The sequence below is a fragment of the Pseudoliparis swirei genome, chromosome 5, assembly GCF_029220125.1.
Source record: "Pseudoliparis swirei isolate HS2019 ecotype Mariana Trench chromosome 5, NWPU_hadal_v1, whole genome shotgun sequence".
In the NCBI taxonomy this organism is placed as follows: Eukaryota; Metazoa; Chordata; class Actinopteri; order Perciformes; family Liparidae; genus Pseudoliparis; species Pseudoliparis swirei.
Genome location: NC_079392.1, coordinates 24,765,306 through 24,789,426, shown reverse-complemented (window position 1 = coordinate 24,789,426; position 24,121 = coordinate 24,765,306). Strand labels below are relative to the sequence as shown.

The 24,121-nt window shown below is 44.0% G+C and overlaps 1 protein-coding gene across 1 annotated transcript; it reads right to left on the bottom strand.

Annotated features, from left to right (window-relative positions):
• Positions 1–470: 470 nt before the first annotated feature.
• Positions 471–21,713, bottom strand: si:ch211-129c21.1 (uncharacterized protein LOC563087 homolog). Its single transcript, XM_056414604.1, has 14 exons — positions 21,604–21,713; positions 14,557–14,897; positions 14,193–14,335; positions 12,895–12,957; positions 12,385–12,483; positions 11,137–11,236; positions 10,735–10,845; positions 10,419–10,570; positions 10,134–10,309; positions 7,946–8,102; positions 7,612–7,834; positions 3,040–3,155; positions 2,654–2,876; positions 471–2,541 (listed from the first exon to the last, which is right to left on the bottom strand). Exons 2-14 carry the CDS (start codon positions 14,663–14,665, stop codon positions 1,811–1,813), a joined length of 2,403 nt encoding a protein of 800 aa, XP_056270579.1. The 5' UTR covers positions 14,666–14,897; positions 21,604–21,713; the 3' UTR covers positions 471–1,810.
• Between the last annotated feature and the right edge of the window lie 2,408 nt (positions 21,714–24,121).

Below are 24,121 nucleotides of genomic sequence, written 5' to 3'. Positions count from 1 at the left end.
ATAAAAGAACGAGTGAGATTTATAAACAACTCGGTTTCCAGCTCACTGGCTTTTTTTTTGAATAAATAAACAGAAAAGTATAAATATTCCAATGCCAAGCAACTGCATTGGCATTATTTTATTAATTTATGGCCTGGTAAGATCAACATATAACCCTAGGTCTGTTCATGATAACTAATTAAACTGCATCACTGAATAATTAAGCAGAGACCCACTTGGACCCTTTCATATTATCCACAGTCTGAAACACACAACGTCTCCTGAGTTAATGACAGAGTGTGAAAAACACAGAGGCAGAGCTGCATTCCTGTCGTTTGGTTTTTTGACAAAAACAAACCAGGTCTGAGGTAACGGTGGAGTCGGCGTGTGTGTGTGTGTGTGTGTGATCAACAATCCGCAGAAGGATCTGATGCAGACATCAAGACATCAAGTCGAACTGAGACAGAAGGTCAATCATTACTGACACGTGACACTTCCCCAAAAAGTTTATTGTCATCATCAACATGTGCTGCATTTTACCAAAACTTTTACACCAAAAAAAGAAGAGACTTCTATGTGCTTTGTTTGTCTCTGATGCTCGGCTTCACCGACGCCCACGCGTCTGCTCCCCACTGACTTAATGATGACGCAACATCGTGTGAAACTATCCGATGGAAGACAGAGATATGAACTCTAAATCACCCATTTAAAATTATTTTTAAAAGGCACAGTGTGTTGGATTTAGTGGGCAATATTAGCAGAAATGGAATATAATATTAATGATTTTTTTTTCAATTACCCTGAGTCTACATAGTGCGTCTTCTTGCACTGCCGTGTTTCTACAGTGTCCTAAAACGGACACATTTTAGAAAAACGCTGACTCTGAAGAGGGTGTTTTGCCTTTTTACGTTACTTGAAGGCCACCGTAGTTTTATCACGCTAAAAGTGCGGTAACGTGAGCAGCGGAGTTGTGCACCCTACGTTCATATTTCGACTGCGAAGTTGTGACGTAGAGCATCTGTCAATCACACGCTAGCCCCGCCTTAATACTGCTTTATGGACATCGTAGTATTTTGAAGAAGATTAGCGATTGACACCAATGTTTACTGAGGTAATAAAATTAAATGAGAAGTCATAGACTTCTATGCAACCAGACTTCTCTTTGCAACCGGAGGAGTCGGCCCCTGCTGGCCAGTAGAGAGAATGAAGGTTTAAGGCATTTTCGAGATCCTACACACTGTGCCTTTAAATACAGGAGTACGTTTGTAGTCCACTGTTATCTTTTCTGTTTTACAGCTACCCTGAAATAAGAAGTGCAGGCTATTGATCAATCATTAACACAACCACAGACTGGACCGTACGCTCTCTGAACTGATGAATGTTGTCTTGAATAAACAGTCCATGAAATGAAATCTGCCCGGAAACAAGGAGGTCAACGTGTTCTGCTACTTGTTCATTGTTGCCGACTCTAGAAACCTAGATCGTACGTATTGTGATGGCGGAAAGAAGGGAAAAAAACGTCATTGCGACGAATAAATAATAGTTGAACTTAAAAAATAAAAAAACTGTACACAATATATCACACATTGTAAAAAAAAACCAAATATCCGTAAAAAACAACAACTTTTCAACCGTTTTCTGGAATTCCACCGGAGAAGAAGAAGTCTCTACAGTGAACATGAGCCGTCAGCGTACGGAAATGATAAGACGGTGGTGGGAATTGGCCCGGACGAACAGGACGACCATCAAAAGAATGTATAATTCCTCTACAGCGGCACATCTATAGATGGAGATATAAGTCGTCGGCCTCGCGTGGTTCTATAGCTCGGAGTCAAATCTCTGACTCATCGTTTATATATCCCAGACCGTCAAGACTTGAAATGTTGGCCATCGGCGTGAAGCGGTGCTCCCCGTTCCCTTTGAAATCCACAGCCGAGTGATTATTATTGGGCTGCGGTCCCAGGAACTTAATCTCCGAAGTCCTGTTCCGGATGTGCACGTATTCGGCCGGCTGCCTCTTCCCGTCGCCTTCGCCGGCGCCCTTCTCCATCTTGAAGCACCCCATCGTACGCCCGTGAGTCCAGGTCCAGAATATGACACCCATCAGGCCGAGGCAGAGCAGCGCCAGCAGAGCCACGGCCACCTCCAAGCGGGTCATCTTCCCCGTGTCGCTCTGGTTCTCGGGGGGCGGCGGCGGGTCCTCCGAGTTCGGCGCCGGCCCCGGGGGGGAGGCCGCGCTCGGCCCGGCGGTGGAGTTCGAGGGGGTCATGCCCCCCGCGCCCGCCGCCGCTCCGGGGTCCAGCCGCAATCGATAAACCGCCACGGTCCGGTTGTACGCCCTCCCGTTGATCAGCTCCACCGAGTCGCACGAGTAACGCCCGACGTCCGTTTCCGTGGCGCCCAGGATGAGCAGCCCGCCGCCGTAGATGTAGTATTTTTTGCCGGAGCGCAGCGTCCGGTCGGCGAATCGCCACAGGACCCGCGCCAAGTTGGAGTGGAGCTGGCAGGGCAGCTGGATGTTGTTCCCCGGCACGAGGGTGAAGTCCACAGCTGCTGCCGGGTCTAAAAATACACACACACACACACACACACACAGACACACAGACACACACATTGAGTCGATCTCGCCGAATACTGCCGGAAGACATTCATGCACAAAAAGGTGTTTTCGCACCTATCCGGGGACATTGCGTGACGTCCCCCTCCTCCAGGCTCTGTATGGCGGCGCCGGGGGGGGGCGGCGGCGAGCCGTGGACTGAGGAGCACCCTTGGGTGGCGAAGACCCAGGAGCAGTAAGGATCCCGGGCCAGGATGCAGTCCACGCAGGAGTCATAGCGGCTGCAGTTGCTGAGCGGCATCTGGGTGACGCCGAACTCTGACCCCGCATACAGTTGACCCTACACACACACACACACACACACACATTTATTGAGTGACGGCATATTTGAATTGAGATATGACCTCTGACCTCAGCACCTGTGAGTGATTACACGCCATGCTGACGATGAGCCGACGTGACCCTATTGGCCGCTGTGGTTTAACGTATAAGTCGGGGGTCACCTTGCGGGCCGAGAGGCGCAGCGCGCTGATGGGCACGGGGTTTTCGTACAGCTGGATTTCCTCGATGATGAACATCTCTCCCGCGTAGTTGACGGCCTTCTGGACGTAACCGTTTTCTACCCGGAGACAAGAGAGCGGCCACAATAAGCGACGCAGTCGTATATGTTCTGACTATAATCGATGGATTCTCACGGAGAAACACAAACATCTTCTGTATTTTGTGTTTTAAGAAAAAGTTGAAGATGATGTCACTGTGGACCAATCAGAGTTCAGCAACATTTGAATGGAGAAAAACTAACGGTTGCGGGGTTGAAGGTCAATTTAAATTTAAACCGGAACAAACCACACAGTGAAACAGATAAGAGTGGTAAACTGTTAAAGAAATATCTTAATCAAAAAAAATTAATATCAATTACTTGCCGTCTGTTACCATATATTCTTGAAGAACAGAACAGAAAAAGTCTTCATGAATTGAAATAAATTCAATTCAATTCAATTCAGTTTATTTGTATAGCCCAATTTCACAAATTACAAATTTGTCTCGGAGTGCTTTACAATCTGTACACATAGACATCCCTGCCCCAAAACCTCACATCGGACCAGGAAAAACTCCCAAATAACCCTTCAGGGGGAAAAAAGGGAAGAAACCTGGAGGAGAGCAACAGAGGAGGATCCCTCTCCTAGGATGGACAGATGCAATAGATGTAATGTGTACAGAAGGACAGATTTAGAGTTAAAATACATTCAATGAATATGACAGAGTGTATGAATAGTTCATAGTAGGCATATTCCACGATGGAGACCTCCACGATCCATCAGGCAGATGGCGGTGGGGAGGAGAAGTGGGCGGAGTCTCAACAGGACAGTGGCGTAGTCATGAGCAGGAATTCCACGACCCAGACGATCCATCAGGCAGATAGGATCTATGCCGTCTCATAGGGTCCGATGACCCCATGAGACGTAAAGTCAAAAGGACTTCCGGGAGAAAGCAGAGTTAGTAACGTGTGATTGAGAGATGAAAATTCATCCTTAAGGAGAGAAAAATGAGGAGATAGGTACTCAGTGCATCCTAAAACGTCCCCGGCAGCTATAAGCCTATAGCAGCATATCAAGGGGCTGGACCAGGGCAAACCTGATTCAGCCCTAACTATAAGCTCTGTCAAAGAGGAAGGTCTTAAGTCTACTCTTAAACGAGGTGACTGTGTCTGCCTCCCGGACTGAAATTGGAAGCTGGTTCCATAAAAGAGGAGCTTGATAACTAAAGGCTCTGGCTCCCATTCTACTTTTTAAGACTCTAGGAACTACAAGTAGTCCCGCATTTAGTGAGCGTAGCTCTCTAGTGGGGCAATATGGTACGACAAGCTCCTTAAGATATGATGGAGCATCACCAATCAAGGCTTTGTAGGTTAAGAGAAGAATTTTAAAAGTGATTCTTGATTTTACTGGGAGCCAGTGCAGAGCAGCTAGTGCAGGAGTGATGTGATCTCTTTTCTTAGTTTTAGTGAGAACACGAGCTGCAGCATTCTGGATCAACTGGAGGGACCTAAGAGATTTATTAGAGCAGCCTGCTAATAAGGAGTTGCAGTAATCCAGTCTCAAGTAACGAACGCGTGAACCAATTTTTCTGCATCTTTTGAGACAAGATGTGCCTGATTTTTGAAATATTACGTAGATGAAAGAATGCAGTCCTTGAGATTTGCTTTACGTGGGAGTTAAAGGACAAGTCCTGATCAAAGATAACGCCAAGATTCTTTACAGTGGTGTTGGATGCCAGGGCAATGCCGTCTACAGAATCCACATCACCAGATAATTGATCTCTGAGGTGCTCAGGGCCGATTAAAATTACTTGGTTTTGTCTGAGTTTAACATCAAGAAGTTGCAGGTCATCCATGTTTTTATGTCTTTAAGACATGCTTGAATTTTACAGAGTTGGTTGCTCTCCTCTGGTTTTATCGATAAATATAGTTGAGTGTCATCTGCATAACAATGAAAGTTTATGGAGTGTTTCCTGATAATATTGCCCAAAGGAAGCATGTATAAGGTAAATAAAATTGGTCCAAGCACAGAACCTTGTGGAACGCCGTGATTAACGTTGGTGGTTATCGGCGTCATCGTTACAAATACAAACTGAGATCGATCTGATAAATAGGATTTAAACCAAATTAGTGCCGTGCCTGAAATGCCAATCGACTGCTCCAGTCTCTGTAACAGGATGTCATGGTCAATGGTGTCGAATGCAGCACTAAGGTCTAACAAGACCAGGACAGAGAGGAGCCCTTTATCTGCTGCCATTAAGAGGTCATTTGTAATTTTCACCAGTGCCGTCTCGGTGCTGTGGTGTTTTCTAAATCCTGATTGAAATTTCTCAAATAAACTATTATGATGTAGAAAGTCGCACAACTGATTTGCGACCACTTTCTCAAGGATCTTGGAGAGGAAGGGAGGTTAGAGATCGGTCTGTAGTTAGCCAATACCTCTGGATCCAGAGTGGGCTTCTTCAGGAGAGGTTTAATAACAGCCACCTTGAAGGAGTGTGGTACGTGGCCTGTTAGCAGAGACACATTGATAATATCTAATAGAGAGCCGCCAATTAAAGGCAAAAGCGTCTTTAAGCAGCCTCGTCGGGATGGGGTCCAAGAGACAGGTAGGCGTGTTCAAGTAGAAACCGTTGAAAATAATTGGTCACGGTTGATAGGAGAAAATCCTCAAATATACACCAGGGCATACAGCGGTTTCCAAGGCCATTCCACTTGAGGACAGATTGGCACTGGTTATGGGCAAGAGATTATTAATCTTGTCCCTAATAGTTAAAATCTTTTCATTAAAGAAGTTCATAAAGTCATTACCACTAAGGTTTATAGGAATGCTCAGCTCCACAGAGCTGTGACTCTCTGTCAGCCTGGCTACAGTGCTGAAGAGAAACCTGGGGTTGTTTTATTTTTCTATTATTGATGAGTAATAGGCTGCTGTGGCCTTACGGAGGGCCTTCTTATGTGTCTTAAGACTATCTCGCCAAACTAAGCGGGATTCTTGGAGATTAGTTGAACGCCATATGCGTGCAAGCTTTAGGGACGTCAGCTACAGTTTGCGGGTCGGAGGGTTATACCAGGAGCAAACCTCCTCTTCCTCACTGTCTTCTTCTTCAGAGGGCTATCGAGTCCAGTGTCATTCTCAGAGAGCCTATGGCACTGTCAACAAGATGATCAATCTGGGACGGACTAAAGTTAGACCAGGAGTCCTCTGTTATATTGAGACGTGGTATCGAATCAAATACAGAAGGAATCGCTTCTTTAAATTTAGCTACAGCACTGTCAGTTAGACATCTGGTGTAGAAACTTTTGACTAACGGAGTACACTCCGGTAGTATAAATTCAAAAGTTATGAGGTTGTGGTCTGACAGAAGAGGATTCTGTGGGAAGGCGTTCAAATGCTCAATGTCAACGCCATAAGTAAGAACAAGATCAAGCGTGTGGCCAAAGCTGTGAGTGGGTTTCTGTACTCTCTGACAGAAGCCAATCGAGTCCAACAAGGAGATGAATGCAGCACTAAGGCAATCATTATCAACATCCACATGGATATTAAAATCTCCAACAATAATAACTTTATCGGTTTTAAGAACCAAACTTGATATAAATTCTGAGAATTCAGATATAAACTCTGAATATGGACCTGGTGGCGGTACAGAATCACAAATCGAATTGGCTGTAGTGTTTTCCAGGTTGGATGTGAAAGACTAAGAACAAGGCTTTCAAATGAGGTGTAGTGTAATTTTGGTTGAGGATTAATTAATAGGCTTGATTCAAAGATGGCTGCTACTCCACCTCCTCGACCGGTGCCTCGAGGAATGTGAGTATTAATATGACTTGGAGGAGTCGATTCATTCAGGCAGACATATTCTTCATGGCTCAGCCAGGTTTCAGTTAAGCAACATAAATCAATGTGATTATCTGATATTAAATCATTCAGTAACACAGCTTTAGATGACAGAGATCGAATATTTAGGAGACCACATTTAATAGACCTATTTTGTTGCACTGCTGAAATAATTGTGTTAACTTGTATAAGGTTATTGTGTACGACTCCTCTTCTGCTTACTTTTGATTTATTTAATTGAAGTGGCCGTGGGACAGACACAGTCTCTACTCTAAAGTCAAGGGTGGGTAACTGCTCGAATGGAAGAGCAGAGAAGGGTGTTAAACTACAACTCTGCTCCCGGTGAGGGCCGTGTGTATATTTTAAGGATTTTAAGCGAGGATGCGTGCGTTTGCGAAGTAGTGAGCGTACTAATGGACATCCCGTAGTTTACCAGTGCTCCCATAGTTTACCAGTGTTCCCATAGTTTACCTGTGCTCCCGTAGTTTACCAGTGCTCCCGTAGTTTACCTGTGCTCCCATAGTTTACCTGTGCTCCCATAGTTTACCAGTGCTCCCATAGTTTACCTGTGCTCCCATAGTTTACCAGTGTTCCCATAGTTTACCTGTGCTCCCGTAGTTTACCTGTGCTCCCGTAGTTTACCTGTGCTCCCATAGTTTACCTGTGCTCCCATAGTTTACCAGTACTCCCATAGTTTACCTGTGCCGATGAACATGACCGTGTGTCTCCGTCCGTCCAGCGCCATCACGCTGTCCACCACGATGCGAGTGAGCAACGCTCCCCTCTTGACCAGCAGGGGGCCGCCGGTCAGCGGGCGGACGGCCTCCTCCATGAGGGGGCGGTCCCGGATGAACTGGAGGGTTTTGTCCGGAAGGTCCAGAGAGCGATTCATCCCCAAGTTACGTGCCACGGTGTTGATGCACTGAAATGGAAAAAAGCTTGAATTCAGAATTGTGTGCGGTTTCTTTTTTTTTTACTTCCCGATTTTCGTTGCTTTTGATATCCAGGATCACTTCAGAGTCTCAGGACTCACCGCTCCAGGTCTCGGGACCGGCACCTCTCCGGTGTACATCACCCACTTGACGTGAGACGTCTCCACGGCAACGGGCGTCTTGAACTTGCCCTCGTTGAAAATGTTCCGAATGTCGGACACGTGGTAGGCGCAGACCGCGGAAACCTGGGACAAGCTCCTGGAAACACCAAACCAAAACATATTTAAACTAGAATGGGCACTCGGTAGAGCGCATACCTTCGCATATCACAAGATTGGGCATTGAATTATGAACATGTTGGCATTAGTTGCATGCCAATTGGACAAAAATGTATCGTGCTATGGTAAAAAAAAGAGTTTGACCTTTCCATGACCTTGACAATGACCTTTGACCCGATTGATCCCAAAATCTAATCAAATGGTCCCCGGATAATAACCAATCATCGTACCAAATTTCATGCGATTCAAGAACATTTTGACCTGTTCATGACCTTTGACCTTGACCTTTGACCCGATCGATCCCAAAATCTAGTCAACTGGTCCCCGGATAATAAACAATCATCCCACCAAATTTCATGCGATTCGGTTCAATACTTTTTGAGTTCTGCGAATGATTTTGACCTGTTCATGACCTTTGACCTTTGACCCGATCGATCCCAAAATCTAATCAACTGGTCCCCGGATAATAAACAATCATCCCACCAAATTTCATGCGATTCGGTTCAATACTTTTGAGTTCTGCGAAAGATTTTGACCTGTTCATGACCTTTGACCTTTGACCCGATCGATCCCAAAATCTAATCAACTGGTCCCCGGATAATAAGCAATCATCCCACCAAATTTCATGCGATTCGGTTCAATACTTTTTGAGTTCTGCGAAAGATTTTGACCTGTTCATGACCTTTGACCTTTGACCTTTGACCCGATCGATCCCAAAATCTAATCAACTGGTCCCCGGATAATAAACAATCATCCCACCAAATTTCATGCGATTCGGTTCAATACTTTTTGAGTTTTGCGAATAACACGCATACAAATAAATAAATAAATAAATAAATACACGGCGATCAAAACATAACCTTCCGGCATTTTCAATGCGAAGGTAATCAAGCCAAATACTTTGACTGAATAATATGTATTTTCTTTCAATAATAAATTCGAATTATTTTTATTTTATATTATATTTTTGCCTGTTGTTTTTTTTGGACTGGATTTTATTGTGTTTTCATCTTTAAATTTCTTTAAATTTTAAATTAGAATTTTTTAATTTTATTATATTTTTATTTATTTGGACTGGATTTTATTGTGTTTTAGTCTTTACATTTCTTTCAAGAATAAATTATAATTTTTAAAATTGTATTAGATTTAAATGTATTTGGACTGGATGTTATTGTGTTTTAGTATGTATACATATATTTTACAATTTCATTTCTATATGACTGTCTCAGAAAATTAGAATATTTTGATAAAGTTCTTTATTTTCTGTAATGCAATTAAAAAAACAAAAATGTCATGCATTCTGGATTCATTACAAATCAACTGAAATATTGCAAGCCTTTTATTTATTTTTATATTGCTGATTATGGCTTACAGCTTAAGAAAACTCTAAAATCCTATCTCATAAAATTTTAATATTTCCTCAGACCAAGTAAAAAAAAAGATTTATAACAGCTGAGTGTTTGTCAAGGCTCAGGAAACCCTTGCAGGTGTTTCGAGTTAATTAGACAATTCAAGTGATTTGTTTAATACCCTACTAGTATACTTTTTCATGATATTCTAATATTTAGAGATAGGATATTTGAGTTTTCTTAAGCTGTAAGCCATAATCAGCAATATTAAAAGAATAAAAGGCTTGCAATATTTCAGTTGATTTGTAATGAATCCAGAATGCATGACATTTTTGTTTTTTTAATTGCATTACAGAAAATAAAGAACTTCATCACAATATTCTAATTTTCTGAGACAGTCCTGTATATATAAATACATTTTGTGATAAATACAACTTTCTATGAAAGAAAAAAATTCAACCCTGACGGGAAAAAATATCTATATTGACTCATAAATGGCGTATATTGACATAATGAAATTTAAAAAATTTACAATATTCTTCAAAGCTTTCATCTTGCCCAGAATTGTGTGGATATAGACACCGTTCTCCAACTGGCCACAATGACCTTGACCTTCCAGAAGACAATAAAAGTCCAGGATTTCTACAAATCTAAGTACGTACGACTGCGGAGTGAAGACGGCGTAGAAGACGCTCTTCCTCCAGTCCTGCTCGTCCTTCAGCAGGAAGACGTCCTGGACAATGGGCGGCAGGCTGGGTTCAGGGAGGGAACAATCCAGACGAGCTTTCAGGAACGTCGTCCACTTCCTCTGCAGCGTCCGCTGGCCGCCCATATCCCCCTGCGCGGAGACAGATGCTCCTCTCTTAACCGTCACAACCGGACCAACGCTATAAAAACCCACCCTCCCTTAATGCCTCTTTTCATCAGTACTTTATTGAAAATGGTACCTTGCAGACGCGGGCCACTCGCGACACGGCGACTTTGCTGTAGAAGTCGTACTCCATGGCGTTCTCACTGAAGAACATGTAGACCTTATCGTCATCCCCATCGGGACTGTCGAAGCTCTCACCCACAAAGTCCATGTAGATGAAGTTTGGCTCTAAAATCAAAGTGTAAAAAAAAGACAATTTAATGCATCAAAAAATTCAAAGTTTATGAAAAAGAAAACGCAGCATCGTGCATAAATAGTGTTGCTGCGGTAGATTTTCCCTCTTAACTTTGCACACTTTTATTGTGTTTTGTTTTTGCAGAGGGGGAACTCACCGCTGAGCCAGGAGCTCTTAAACTCGGTGCGCAGAGCCAAGTCCGAGCTGCGCAGAACCACCGGCTCGGAGCCCAAGAAGTTGATGGATGTGGCCGAGTACAGGTCGTTTCCTGTCGGACGGGAACGAGAGGTGAGGGGAGAACTTTTTTTTCCCATCATTAAGGTGGAACGACATCTAATTTATGTTGATTGATTAGTTCTGTACGTTGCATAATAACAATACTCCAAGACACTGGCTGCACTGTGAGGACGCCGCCTGAAATGCAGGTCTTGTGTGTCTGGTGGATTTCTGCACACAGTTATCACACGGTGATATTTTTCTGTTGGTGCATTTTGACCGCTCAGCACTTTTTGCCGCTTTGTTCCCCGTCGGGCATCAAAAACCCGACTCAGACACTCACCGACCATGAGGGAGGAGTATCTCTGGAAGGGATCAAAGGGGCACTTCCCCTTTCCCTCCTCCGGCCTTCCCTCCAGCCTCAGCTGCCCGGTCACGAACGTCTGTCGGAAACGAAAGAAGAGGGGGAAGAGAGAGAGAGAGAGAGAGAGAGGACAGAAAGACTTGTTAAGGGAGACAAAATATAGGAAAACTGTGCGATTTTTATTCAGACACAATGGGAAACAGTACTGGAAAGAGTCTACCATCATGTTTCAGCCCATTAACCTGCATGTATTTATATTATTACTCATCATTTTCTCAAAGATAAAACATTTTTAAAGTGTGTGTGTATATATATATATATATATATATATATATAAATATATACACACTTTTTAAATGAATGAAGATATATATATATATATAAATAAATGTTATATATAAATATATATACACTTTAAAAGAAAATGATTATATACAGGACTGTCTCAGAAAATTAGAATATTGTGATAAAGTTCTTTATTTTCTGTAATGCAATTAAAAAAACAAAAATGTCATGCATTCTGGATTCATTACAAATCAACTGAAATATTGCAAGCCTTTTATTTTTTTAATATTGCTGATTATGGCTTACAGCTTAAGAAAACTCTAAAATCCTATCTCATAAAATTTTAATATTTCCTCAGACCAAGTAAAAAAAAAGATTTATAACAGCTGAGTGTTTGTCAAGGCTCAGGAAACCCTTGCAGGTGTTTCGAGTTAATTAGACAATTCAAGTGATTTGTTTAATACCCTACTAGTATACTTTTTCATGATATTCTAATATTTAGAGATAGGATATTTGAGTTTTCTTAAGCTGTAAGCCATAATCAGCAATAAATCAGAATAAAAGGCTTGCAATATTTCAGTTGATTTGTAATGAATCCAGCTGAGTGTTTGTCAAGGCTCAGGAAACCCTTGCAGGTGTTTCGAGTTAATTAGACAATTCAAGTGATTTGTTTAATACCCTACTAGTATACTTTTTCATGATATTCTAATATTTAGAGATAGGATATTTGAGTTTTCTTAAGCTGTAAGCCATAATCAGCAATATTAAAAGAATAAAAGGCTTGCAATATTTCAGTTGATTTGTAATGAATCCAGAATGCATGACATTTTTGTTTTTTTAATTGCATTGCAGAAAATAAAGAACTTCATCACAATATTCTAATTTTCTGAGACAGTCCTGTATATACATATATATATTATCTACTCACTAAAGTGCACTCACCATATAATCACAGATGGGGCTGAAAGCGTTCGTGCCGCATACGTACATCGTGGTGTCGTTCACTCTGTGCAGGGTTCGAATGTAGTTACGGCATTCCACCTGCAACAAGATCCAGCACAGGGAATGCCAAGGTCAGAGCTCTGTTAGTTCAGCCGCGCACACACACACACACACACACACACACACACACAGCCTGGGGTTGAACTGGCGAACAGAAGGTCAGGGCTGTACACATGCATTTGTTTCTCCCCTTGTGCCTTTATTTGGACATTAGGTGCGAGGCTGTATAAGCAACGCGCTTCAAAGGGAGTTCTGTGTAGAGTTGAAATAGAGGAAGAAGAAAAAAAAAAGAAGAAGAAAAACACACTCCCATATAAATGATTTACTAAAGAGATCAACCGCATAGGGGAGCGACCTGCTCTCACTCGACAGCCGTGCTTTGAGGCCGTGCCGTGAGCCCACAGGTAGAAGTTACAGCGGGCTTTTACTTTGAAGGACGTTTTCACAAACCTCTGCGTTTTTTCCTTTGTACGTGCACTCCCTCTGCTTCTCCTCGGTCACTCGCCAATACACCTGCATCAACAGAGGGACAGAGTGTCTTGGTAAAGCACACAGGAGGGCGTGGGGGGGGGGGGGGGGTGAACTTATTGTGAAATGTTAGTGAAGGCTTCTCGCCTCCGAGATTAACGGGATACATTTTCCATCGCAGGCTCCAAAAATCCTTCAGACATAAAGATGGTAAAAACATCTTGAACTCCTAATTTCCATCTACACCCCCGGTGTTACCTCTGACGTCAGGTCACCAGTAGACATTATGTAATTTTAAAGGTCACGGAGCTTGTGTTGAACACGAACTGTTCAGAAACACATCGTTCTTCTGTTTTGCAACTTTTATTTAACAAATTCCCGGTTAAAGCAAGCACACGTTGCGTTGTCTTCAGCCTGCTTACCGCACCTGCCCTTCACACACCCCTCTCTTAAAGAGACACCGCCCCTCTCTTAAAGAGACAGCGCCCCTCTCTTAAAGAGACACTGCCTCTCTCTTAAAGAGACAGCGCCCCTCTCTTAAAGAGACAGCGCCGCTCTCTTCCAAAGGGACAACAAGCCCTTTCCTCCATTCACAGTTAGCATGTGCACAGATGATCAACGCTCTAAAATATAGGAAATAACACATTAACCTTAAACACACATTCAAAGTAAATTATAAGAAATGGACACAGTTTTATTAAATCGGTAAGATATGTGACATAACATATTTCAGGGTGCTACACCTGTATACATACATGTGTCCCTTGCAGGCTCAGAAGAATATATCGCCCCGCCCCGCCCACAGTTTGAGAACTACCTTTTCAAAAGGTGCAAGGTGTCTTTTCTCTTTTTTGTGGGAGCCTTACAGGGACAGGCGCGTTGTTTCAAATGGAGGGGGAACACAGGTATAATCACAGTAAAATAATGTGTTTTTTGAACATTAAAGGATGTAAACATGTTTAAGTAATTCCCTAGAAATTAGCATGATTTGTCTCCTTTAAAAGGATTATATTAGAAACTAAACTATTTAGGAACCACTGATATACCTCAAAAGAAAGAGACGATTGTTCACTTGACTATTTCAATCATAAAATATCATGAATGTTCTATAAATCCTCCATTTTTAATTTGCAGTAATTAAAAAAGTCTAATCTGCCAAAAGATCATTTGAATGTCATTACGTCCTGCAGGCTTTTTTCTTTTTAAAAACAGCTTCAAACCCAAACACAGCTGATCAGAGAGCCGTTTCCTCTCTTTTCGAATGAATCACATGTTCTCACCGCAGACTTCCTGACGGAGACGTCGTCGACGTCCAGAGCGTACACGGCCTCCCGGGCGCCCAGCAGCAGCACGCCGAGGTCCTCTCTCATCAGCATGGTGGAGTAGTTGAAGATCCCTTCTTCTCTGAACAACTTCAGCTCGCCTTAAAAAAAAAAAAAAGAAGCAGAACGTCCGCATTACTTATCTACGTCTCAGTCGTGGAAAAATGCCCCCACAGCAAAAAAAAATACAATTGCAAAATTCACAGAAATTGGCGAAGCTTCTCCAAGCCAAGCACTAAAAGTAAGAAGTTAAAGTCGCACTGCTTACATCCACGGTAAGAATATCTCATGACATGTGAGTGGGGAAGCAGTGAGGACCTACTGTGGTAGGGGACGGTCCTCCGGGGGACACAGTAGTGGGTGTTGGGTGCACCGTGTGAAACATGGAGCATCAAGCCACAGACGATGCTCAGGACCGAGAGAAGAGACATGGCTCAGAGTCCGGGGTGTGGCCGAGTGTGTGGAGGAGCTGCTCGGGTCCGGCTCCGCCGCCCCAAAGCGCCCAATCAGAGGCGGGACATGGTCTCTACGGTCTCGGTCCAGATGTCCAGCGCGGTGCTGAGGAGCTGCTGCTGTCCTCTCTGGAGGGAGGAGGAGGCGGAGCCATGCTGCCCGGCTACTGGCGAGGGAGGCTGGAGGAGATCGTCTTCATGGCGGCCATTTCTAGGAGAGAGATATCAGAATCAGAACCTTTTATTGACCTTTATGTTTTCACATACAAGCGGGCGGTGCGACAAGAGACAATAACGTTAACAGCAATCAACACAGTGCGGAAATGAAGAATATAAATATAAGAAAGCGTGCTCAGACAGACAGGTTTCAGAACTTCAACCGGTGTACGTCAGTGTAATATGAAAACCGTTATTAAAAGAGACCCGTGCCGTGAAAAAGGACTGTTTAATGCTTCAACTGGACACAGTTGCAGGCTTCAAAGTCTTAATAAATCGTCTTTTCCTGTTGCGCTTTCTTAAAGAATAATTTTACTACTTCACTACTGTTACAAGCCAACTCATTAGAGGAACATTTGAATCCAGGACGGTCAAAATCAGCCCAGATATCCTGACTTCGGCGCAGAGCGTCTGGATCCTACCATTCTCAACCTCACAGGAGATCCTCTCGTTTGTCCTCTCGCTGCTCGGTGAAAACATTTCAAGTGAAAATCAATTTTGGGTCGGAGGCTTTGGTTGGAGGTACATTTATCCAGCGTGACCTGGTTGTTACATCATAGGAGTGCAGCACCACTCACACTCACAACAATGAGAGTCATACGAGGAGGAAACCGGTGTCACGTGAAATTCTGCCAACGCTGCCCGCCGCCCCCCCCCCCCCCACCCCCCCACCGCACTCTCTCTCTTCCTGTCCTCCTCCCTGATAAGAACCTCTGCTTCCTCTGGACTCGGCGGGGGTTCACGCCGCACAGAGGGGTTTGCATCCGTTCAGGTCTGGGCATGCATGCGGATCGCAATAATCCACAGCTCCACCCCCCCCCCCCCCCACCCCCTCCATGGGATTCACACTGTATGACACTGACCTCTTCAAACTGAGCCGCGGAGCCTCATTCAAAATTCATCAAGGCACTTTTTTTTCATTTGATATTTTTTTAATCTAAGAATAACACACAAAGCATACTTTAATAGCGGCCTCGCAAGGTTTTAAAAAAGCAACTACTAAACTTATTTTTCTTTTCTTCTTTCTCTTTGTTGGGTGCATGCAGCTCCAAAGAAAGAAATAAGGAAAAAAAGCCGCTTTGCAAGTGTTGTTTTGATTTTTCCCCCCCCTCTTTTTTACAGAGAGAAGAAACCCGGCAGATTTCACAGAGCTGCGCCTCCCTTGAGACGCACACCAGAGAGTCCTCGACACGTTTGAAACCAAAAGGACAGCATCCACATTTCCTAGAGAGTGAGAGAGAGAGACAGAGAGTGAGAAAGAAAGAGAGAGAGAGACCTCAGGGTTTTCGAATGTGCGTTTTGCAACAAACCGCCGTGCTCCCACCGTGTCGTTGCTTGACACAGCGGGGCGAGCCGCTGCATGTATAGGACTGTTTATCTGAGGTCTTGCATATCCCCCCCCCCCCCCTCAGGCTGCATGGGGTGTTGGGGTGGGGGAGGCGGGTGGGGATGGGGTTGTAGGTTGAGCGCTACAGCTGAGTGAAACGACGTTTGACAGATGCTTAACGGCGCAGACAGACAGGTATACGGCTGCACCGACTGAGGGTATAAGTCTTCCTTTGTTCATCTGTGGTCACACTCACACACTGGCATGTGCACATGTGGCCATGTGTGTGTGTGTGTGTGTGTTGAGTTGTTTCTTTACATAAATCTTCAGCATTCACCAGTTGCACAAAGCTTCTTATTTTTTTTTAAAGACCCTTAAATGTGTCATGTTACTTCATTTGAAATGAAAAGACTTTTTTTTTTTCTGGCTTTTCTCAGTATTACATTTCTCCCAAAATCTCAACATCAAAGTCGAGCAATTTAAATGTTAAATCGTCAACAGTGACGAGTTTTCTGGCCTGATGCCGAGCACACATCAAAGCAGCCCGCCGTGAGAGGCCTGCGGCGGCGGCGGCGTTAGCTCCGAGCGAAACGGAAAGCTGGGGATGGTTTGAATTTTAGCGGCAGAGTGCGGCCCAGAGAACACCCCCCCCCCCTCCCCCACCCCCCACAACCCAGTAGGCAGAGGCCCATCACTCTCGTGGCATTTTGACATGTACGTGACGGAGAATTTCTTCTCCTGTTTTTCGAGGCCTTTTCCGCTGTAAATGCATTTTATCACCCTATTGACACATTTTCAATTCAGTTTATTCAGTATATCCCATTCTTACAAGATACAAATTTGCCTCAGAGTGCTTTTCAATCTGTACACATACGACATCCCTGACCTTTGACCTCACATCGGATCAGGAACAACTCCCAAACAAACCCTTTCACAGGGAAAAAAGGGAAGAAACCTTCAGGAGAGCAACAGAGGAGGATCCTTCTCCAGGATGGACAGAAGAATAGACGTCATGTGACCAGAAGGACACATTAGAGTTAAAACACATTCAATGAGTATGACAGAGTGTATGAATAGTTGGTAGTCGTTATGGACCACGATCCAGACCTCCGGGATCCATTCAGCGGACACACAGAACAACGTGGCCGTTCATCTGGAGTCGTGTGTTTGGCCACTGTTCGCTCTCCTTTAGGTTCAGGTACCTGACGTAGCTCTTTATCCCCTAAATGCTGCACTTTCTACGCCGGCTGGTGGCTAACTTTGTCCGTCTGGTAATCGGTGCTCGCCAGGAGGCTTTAAGTGGATTTAAAGGTTGACGTCAGGTGAAGCACATCCTGTCGCAGAGCAACGCAACCTTTAATTCTCACGAATATTCAGACGTGAAACGAGTTCAAAAACACAATCCACTAAATGTCACCCGCAATGTGAGACGTCTGCACGACGTCTTCTAATGTCTCGTCTCCGTTGTTGTTTTTTTATTGTCCATACATGTTGCCATTCTGCTGCCTTCAATATCTTTTTTTGTATTTATCCTGTTATATTGTAAATGACATGTACGTGCACACGTAGATGGCCAATAAAGCTGGTTCTGATTCTAATGAGGGGAGAAAACCCGGATGTTTATTCTGGCATCTTGAACAAAAATAATCGAGGTCAATATCGTAAATCACCGAGGAAGCGAGCAGAGTTCGTGGGCCAGAAAACCAAAATAAAATAAACAAATAAAGAAGCTAAAACATTCACTCTGAGCAACAACTTTCACGTATAAATTATATCCATCGTCCATGAAAAATATTAAACGTATGCAACCAATATAATGCATCGATATGAGTCACTGTCGGGTGTAAAACGAGGACTATTCATGTCTCCGTGACCTCCACCTTTTGTCCTCCCACCCCATGAGGAAGGACCCTCCCCTGGCCGGTCGGACCCCTCACCTCCAAACCCATTAGTTGAAGGTGTAGCTGCAGACTTGACGTCACAAAGTGGTTCACGACCCCTTTATCTCCTCCTGAATCACACACACACACACCTTTATTTACACGAGTACATCGTTAATAAAGAGGCTCGTGGGACCACTCAGATTGTGCGTGTATAACGAACCATTTATAAACCAAAGTTCATAGCAACATCTTAATAAAAAGTCAGAATAAAGCGCCGTGTCACGTGAGGTTGTGCACAGCGTACGTTGTAGAACCCAAGTTGTCGTCTTGTTTTGTTTGTGCAGGCGGGCTGCGGGGCTCCTGCAGGACCCTGTGACACCCTGAGCACATCGGAGAAGAAGAAGTGGAATATTTAGGAATAGCGAACGACATCAACCTGCAATGAAAAGGACGCAGTCGACATCGGGGGAAGGAGAGCAACGACGAAACCAGAACAACAACGGGAGTGTGACTGAAATAGTTTCGGCTGCTGCTGCTTTGTTGTTGTTGTTGTTGTTGTTGACTCATGAACCGACACAACGAGCCCTCCAGTCGTATCTGCGACCACTTGAAGAGCCGGTGTATTTATAGGCCGCTCGGGGGGGGGGGGGCTCCACCGTATCTTCAGTACTCTACGACGGATTCTCACCACGACTCGGGTGCAGCGTGCAACGTTTTCTACGACTCAAGAGAACCGCGTCCCGACGGCGGCGTCTGAAGCGAGCGCAGGCGAGGCCGCCATCGCCCCCCTGGAGTCACAACAAATCCCCCAAATCCCAGAAAGCTGTGTGAACTGTCAAACAGCTGAGACGCTCTGCCCTATAGGCCGTTAGGGAGAGGCCTCCTCCTCCTCCTCCTCCTCCTCCTCTTCCTCCTCCTCCTCCTCCAGGCTGTAACTGATTTACCTTGACTGGCTGACTAACTGGTCTATGGGTTCGATGCCGGTTAACCGCTGGCTGCCTGCCACCGGGCGCCTGTTTTTGCAGCCAGTCAGACGTGGTGTGTGTGTGTGTGTGTGTGTGTGTGTCGGGTGGCCTGCCGGCCCGGCTGGCCTTGTGACGGTCCTCCACTACGGGAACCCAAACAGGAAACCGGTTGCGGGAGGCTGCTCACCTTTGACACGCCTTGTGTCACACACTCTGTTGTGAAACACTCACACAACACTTTAAATTTGTTTTTAAAACAACACGCCGTGCGTGTTCACGCCGCGCGTCACGCGTCACGGACAAAAAGGGAACAAAGGAAACACAAAGGAAACAACCACCTCAATAAGAGAGTCGCTTCTGCTCTGACACATCACTTTGTCATCGAAGGAGACAAGTCCGGTTGATTGTGGCTGCACACACACAAACACACACACACACACACGCAGGAGGAACACACACACACACACACACACACCGGGCAAGTTCCAGCAGGAGCCGGGGCACAAAAGGGAAGATATGAACACTCGAGCATCTCGGGCCGGCTCGACCTGTGTTGCGTGACGAGTTTCGCTGGCAGGCGGGAACACCCAAGAAAACCAGATCGTAACCGAGGAGACGGAGTCAAGACCAACGCTGCTGCCTCTTTCCATACGTGTGTGTGTGTGTGTGTGTGTGTGTTCATTTCTCCATCATCTTCTTGTACGTTCGCTGCATCAAATGTGAGAAAATAGTTTCTGAAACAACCCGACATGAATAACGTTTTTACTACAATAGGAAACAGAGACGAGCAGCCGCTCCTGGAACAAGAGAACTTTGATATTTTCGACTTGAACCAATAATCGATTATTGGGAAACGCCTCATGCTTCAGTCGGCACGACGAATAACGTGATCCGATGTGTCGGGAGAAGAATGGCAAGACCATAAAAGAATCTCTCTATATACAAAACATCTCAACATCACCGAGTCACATGGTCACAATAACGCCGAGGCCGATCGATCGTACGTTTTGACGACGACCCCGAGCGACATCGTTGACCCGTGAACACGACCTCGACCGACATGTCAGCTGATCGTATCTTTGGACACGTGACCTCGATCATTTTACGCCGACCTCGACATCGCCCGCTGTGTTTACACAAGAATGTCAACAATGAGTCAACACAACGGCAGAATAAAACAGCTGGTTTCTAGGACATATTTTTTCTTTTACTATCTGGGTTATTTTTGTTGTTGTTTTGGTATTCCAATTAAAATATCTGAATATGTTTATGAAGTATATACTTGTGTAATTGTGCTGTTATATTCATAATATATCATTCAGTTATGGTGAGCCTATACCAAACGTGTGTGTGTGCGTGTGTTCATCAGCAACATGTACTTTACTGGTTCTGCCACTTTAAATCACATTGTGTTGTTTACCTGTGGAAAAACTCTGACACGCGAGCTGTGTGTGTGCGTGTGTGCGTGCGTGTGTGTGTGTGTGTGCAAAAACAACGTGAAGCAGGAGTTCACAGAACAGCCATGTGAGCTCAACTCCACACTGATTATCAAGGGGAGGGGGAGGGGGGGTGATCTTTCTGTTTCAATGCATCTGATGACACGGTCACGCGCTGCTGTAAAACACCGAGGGCACGCGCATCACGTCTTAGCTCAGAAGGTGCAGGGTGTCATATGCCCTGCCTCCCCAGCACCCCGTGACCCCACGGAGCTGCGGTGTGACACCCAGAAGATTGGGCAATCCCATGAGCAAGTAAGTGCACCGACAGCCCATAATTCCCACCATCCATGAAAACTAGACACCCTGAACCACCACGTTGAGCCTCCCTATAACATTCAGATGCTCTGTGAGTCAATTATTAATGCAGCAGTACACACACGCACATACACACAAACACACACAAACACACACACACAGACACACACACAACTAAACACCTTTTTTGGGCTATTTTTAAGGATATTTACGCATTTTAAACTAAGTGTATAAAGAATAAACTGTCTGCCTGTTTTGTGGTTGCAAAGCATTTCCCCCCACAGGATTTAAACCACACACACACACACACACACACACACACACACACACACACACACACACACACACACACACACACACACCCGCCGCGTTCACGCTTCCCCAGCGACCTGGGCGAGTTGGAGCGTTTGTTTTGCTCCCCGTCTGCGGGGCGGTGTTATGTGTTTGCAGCCTTATATAAGCCCCATATCCCTACTACTGCTTATGCTGCTATTATTAGACGCATCCTTTAATCTGACAACAGACAGACAAGTTATACAGTGTGTGTGTGCGCGTGTGTATGTGTGTATGTGTGGGTGTGTGTGTGTGTGTGTGTGTGTGCATGCATCCTCTCAACCACACACAGGTCGCCAATCCGATTCCCACAACGAGCCCCGTGGAAGAAAAACAAATCCATTTAAGCCTCTGGGGAGTTTAACAACAAAATAAAAAAACTGCGCACAAACAAGTGAATAAGTCGCGACGGCGGCGCGCGAGTCCGCGTCGGGCTCACCGTGAAGCGGCCGGTGAAGGGTCCACACCGGAGACGGTTGAGACTGGCTGCAGGTTGTTCTCGTCCCGGATCAGGCTCGACGCGCTGCGCGAGCGCTCCACCTGTAACGTTCACTCAGACGTCAACTCCTGCAGGGGGAGAGTATATCTGGCACCTCCTCGTCCGTAGGCAGAGGCCGGTCACGTGACTTTTTGATTGTACCTTTTCCTCATAATGAAAAAAAGCTCAAACAAAACAACCCACAGCAGCCAATCAGTTGTAACCTTTGTAATGAGTTAATTTACCCTTCATTTAGAAGACTTTCGCTTGTTATATTTTAATATTTTATTTTTTCATGTAAACAAAATTGTGACAATCTGACAGTTTATCGACATTCAATAGATTACAAACTGTTTTCCCACTATCTTTTATATTTTCAATATAGTTTTAATAAGCACACATTTGACCAAAAATACGTATTTCCTATACAAACACAAATTTACTACTTTTTGCTCATTTATGTTACAAAGTCTAACATATTTAAACATTATTTAGGGGTTGAAAAATACAGGGAAAAGAAAAGAATAATGCTAATAATATTTTTTTGAATTCACCCATTCACCATCTGCCCTCTAGTGGCTCATAACAGTCATTACAGCTATTTCACAGGAAAATACCTGAGAATAATTTTTTTTTAAAAATAGGACACATTTACACTTTGGCTAGAATGCAACACTTATAATGATAACAATGTAAACACATAATAATAATAATATTCAAAATAATAATAATATTCATAATAATAGAAGAAAGACAATTCATTTAGCTTTGCAGTGAACACACATGTCGGCCATGACTAAATGTGACGAGGAGGAGTGGATCCACGACCTCTTCACTATTTGCATCTCCGTTTGCCTTCTCCACTTTGACCCCCCGGAGTCGGGTTCCGGAGGTTCTGAGAGGAAGGACCGGCCTTCAGCTGGTCGTCCCTCGGCCGAGGAGAAGGCTGCTTGTTGGCCACACGACGGGTGTTGGTGTAGACCGGGTCTTCTTCTGCGTTGAGAAGTAAAAGCAGGTTAATCCCACAAATGTCATCCCACTTTCCATCTAAACGGCAGAACCCAATTAAAAACGTTTGTTTCAGCTATTTCTTTTATTTTTCCTGTACTTTTAATGATGCTGTCTCTCTATATTTGTGATAAGTATGAGTTGATGGTAATAAGGCCCATGTAAGCACTTATAAGAGGCTTATTAACATGATTATGTGTTAATACGAGGTAATAAATGTTAATAAAAGCATCATAAACTTATGTATTGATGAGTATGAGATGTTTTTAAGTACTTATAAGGAACTTGTTAAGATTTCATAGATTGCTAAATAAAGGCAATAAAAGCTTTGTGAGTTCATAATAATCGTTTCTAATAGCATTACCAAAACACATTCATTGAGTTCAACTCTTATTTTATTGTCAAAACGTTACTAAGTCTTTAAAAAGCCTCTTCGGTCTTAAGAAATTGTGTATATAGCTAAATGAGATCAAGCCAATAAACAAAATTGAAAAATATAGGCCAGGTTATCGTATTCCCTTTACTTCATTGAAATATCTTAATACTTTTACCATATTCACATGAAAGCACCTTACAGTGACTATAATATCAAATACACACAATGTGAGTGAGAAGCTACTGTAGAAGTCCTCCTGTCCTGCAGTGAGTCATGACACAACATCCCCTGTGTGTGTGTGTGTGTGTGTGTGTGTGTGTGTGTGTGTGTGTGTGTGTGTGTGTGTGTGTGTGTGTGTGTGTGTGTGTGTGTGTGTGTGGAGATAGCATGTCTTCTCCGACCTACTTCTTACCTGCTGAAACCGCCGTGGCACGAACCAACACATCTAGACACTCTTTCTCACACTTCTTGTCACTTTTGTGACCTCTGATCCAAATTATTATCATCACACCAACATAAAATTACAATTTAAAAAACGTAAAAGCGATGCAAATGTGCTGGAGAAACGACAACAGGTGAGGTGCACCTGTAAGCTATGAACACGACAAGGTGTGATGAATGTTACGAGGTCATTGAAGATTTGACTTCTGTGTGAAAGCAACAACCTGTGAAGTGTTGTAACCAATATGAGGGCCTTATCTAATTAATGCATCATCAATTAATTAATTAATGGTGTAAAATGAGTATGAAAATGCCACATCTTCAATATCTTGTTTATACTCTGTTTACTCAGAGATACTGATTATAGTTTTTCTTTTGATGATATCATTGAAATGATTAAATGGCAATCTAAATAGTTGCGTCTGTTATGCAATCAGTTTGTTTCAGCTGCGGTAAACTTTTAGAAAAAATATTGCTCATGATGATTTTGAGAATTGTACCGATGAAAACAGATCATAGCATTTCTTCATTTTAAACTTGTATAATAGCTTCAATTAAAAGTGTTTTTTTGTCTGTGACGGCAAATGTGAGATGATTCTCACGTCAAAAAATGGTCTTTGTGGCTGGAAAGCAGTCGACGTGTTGGGTGGTGCA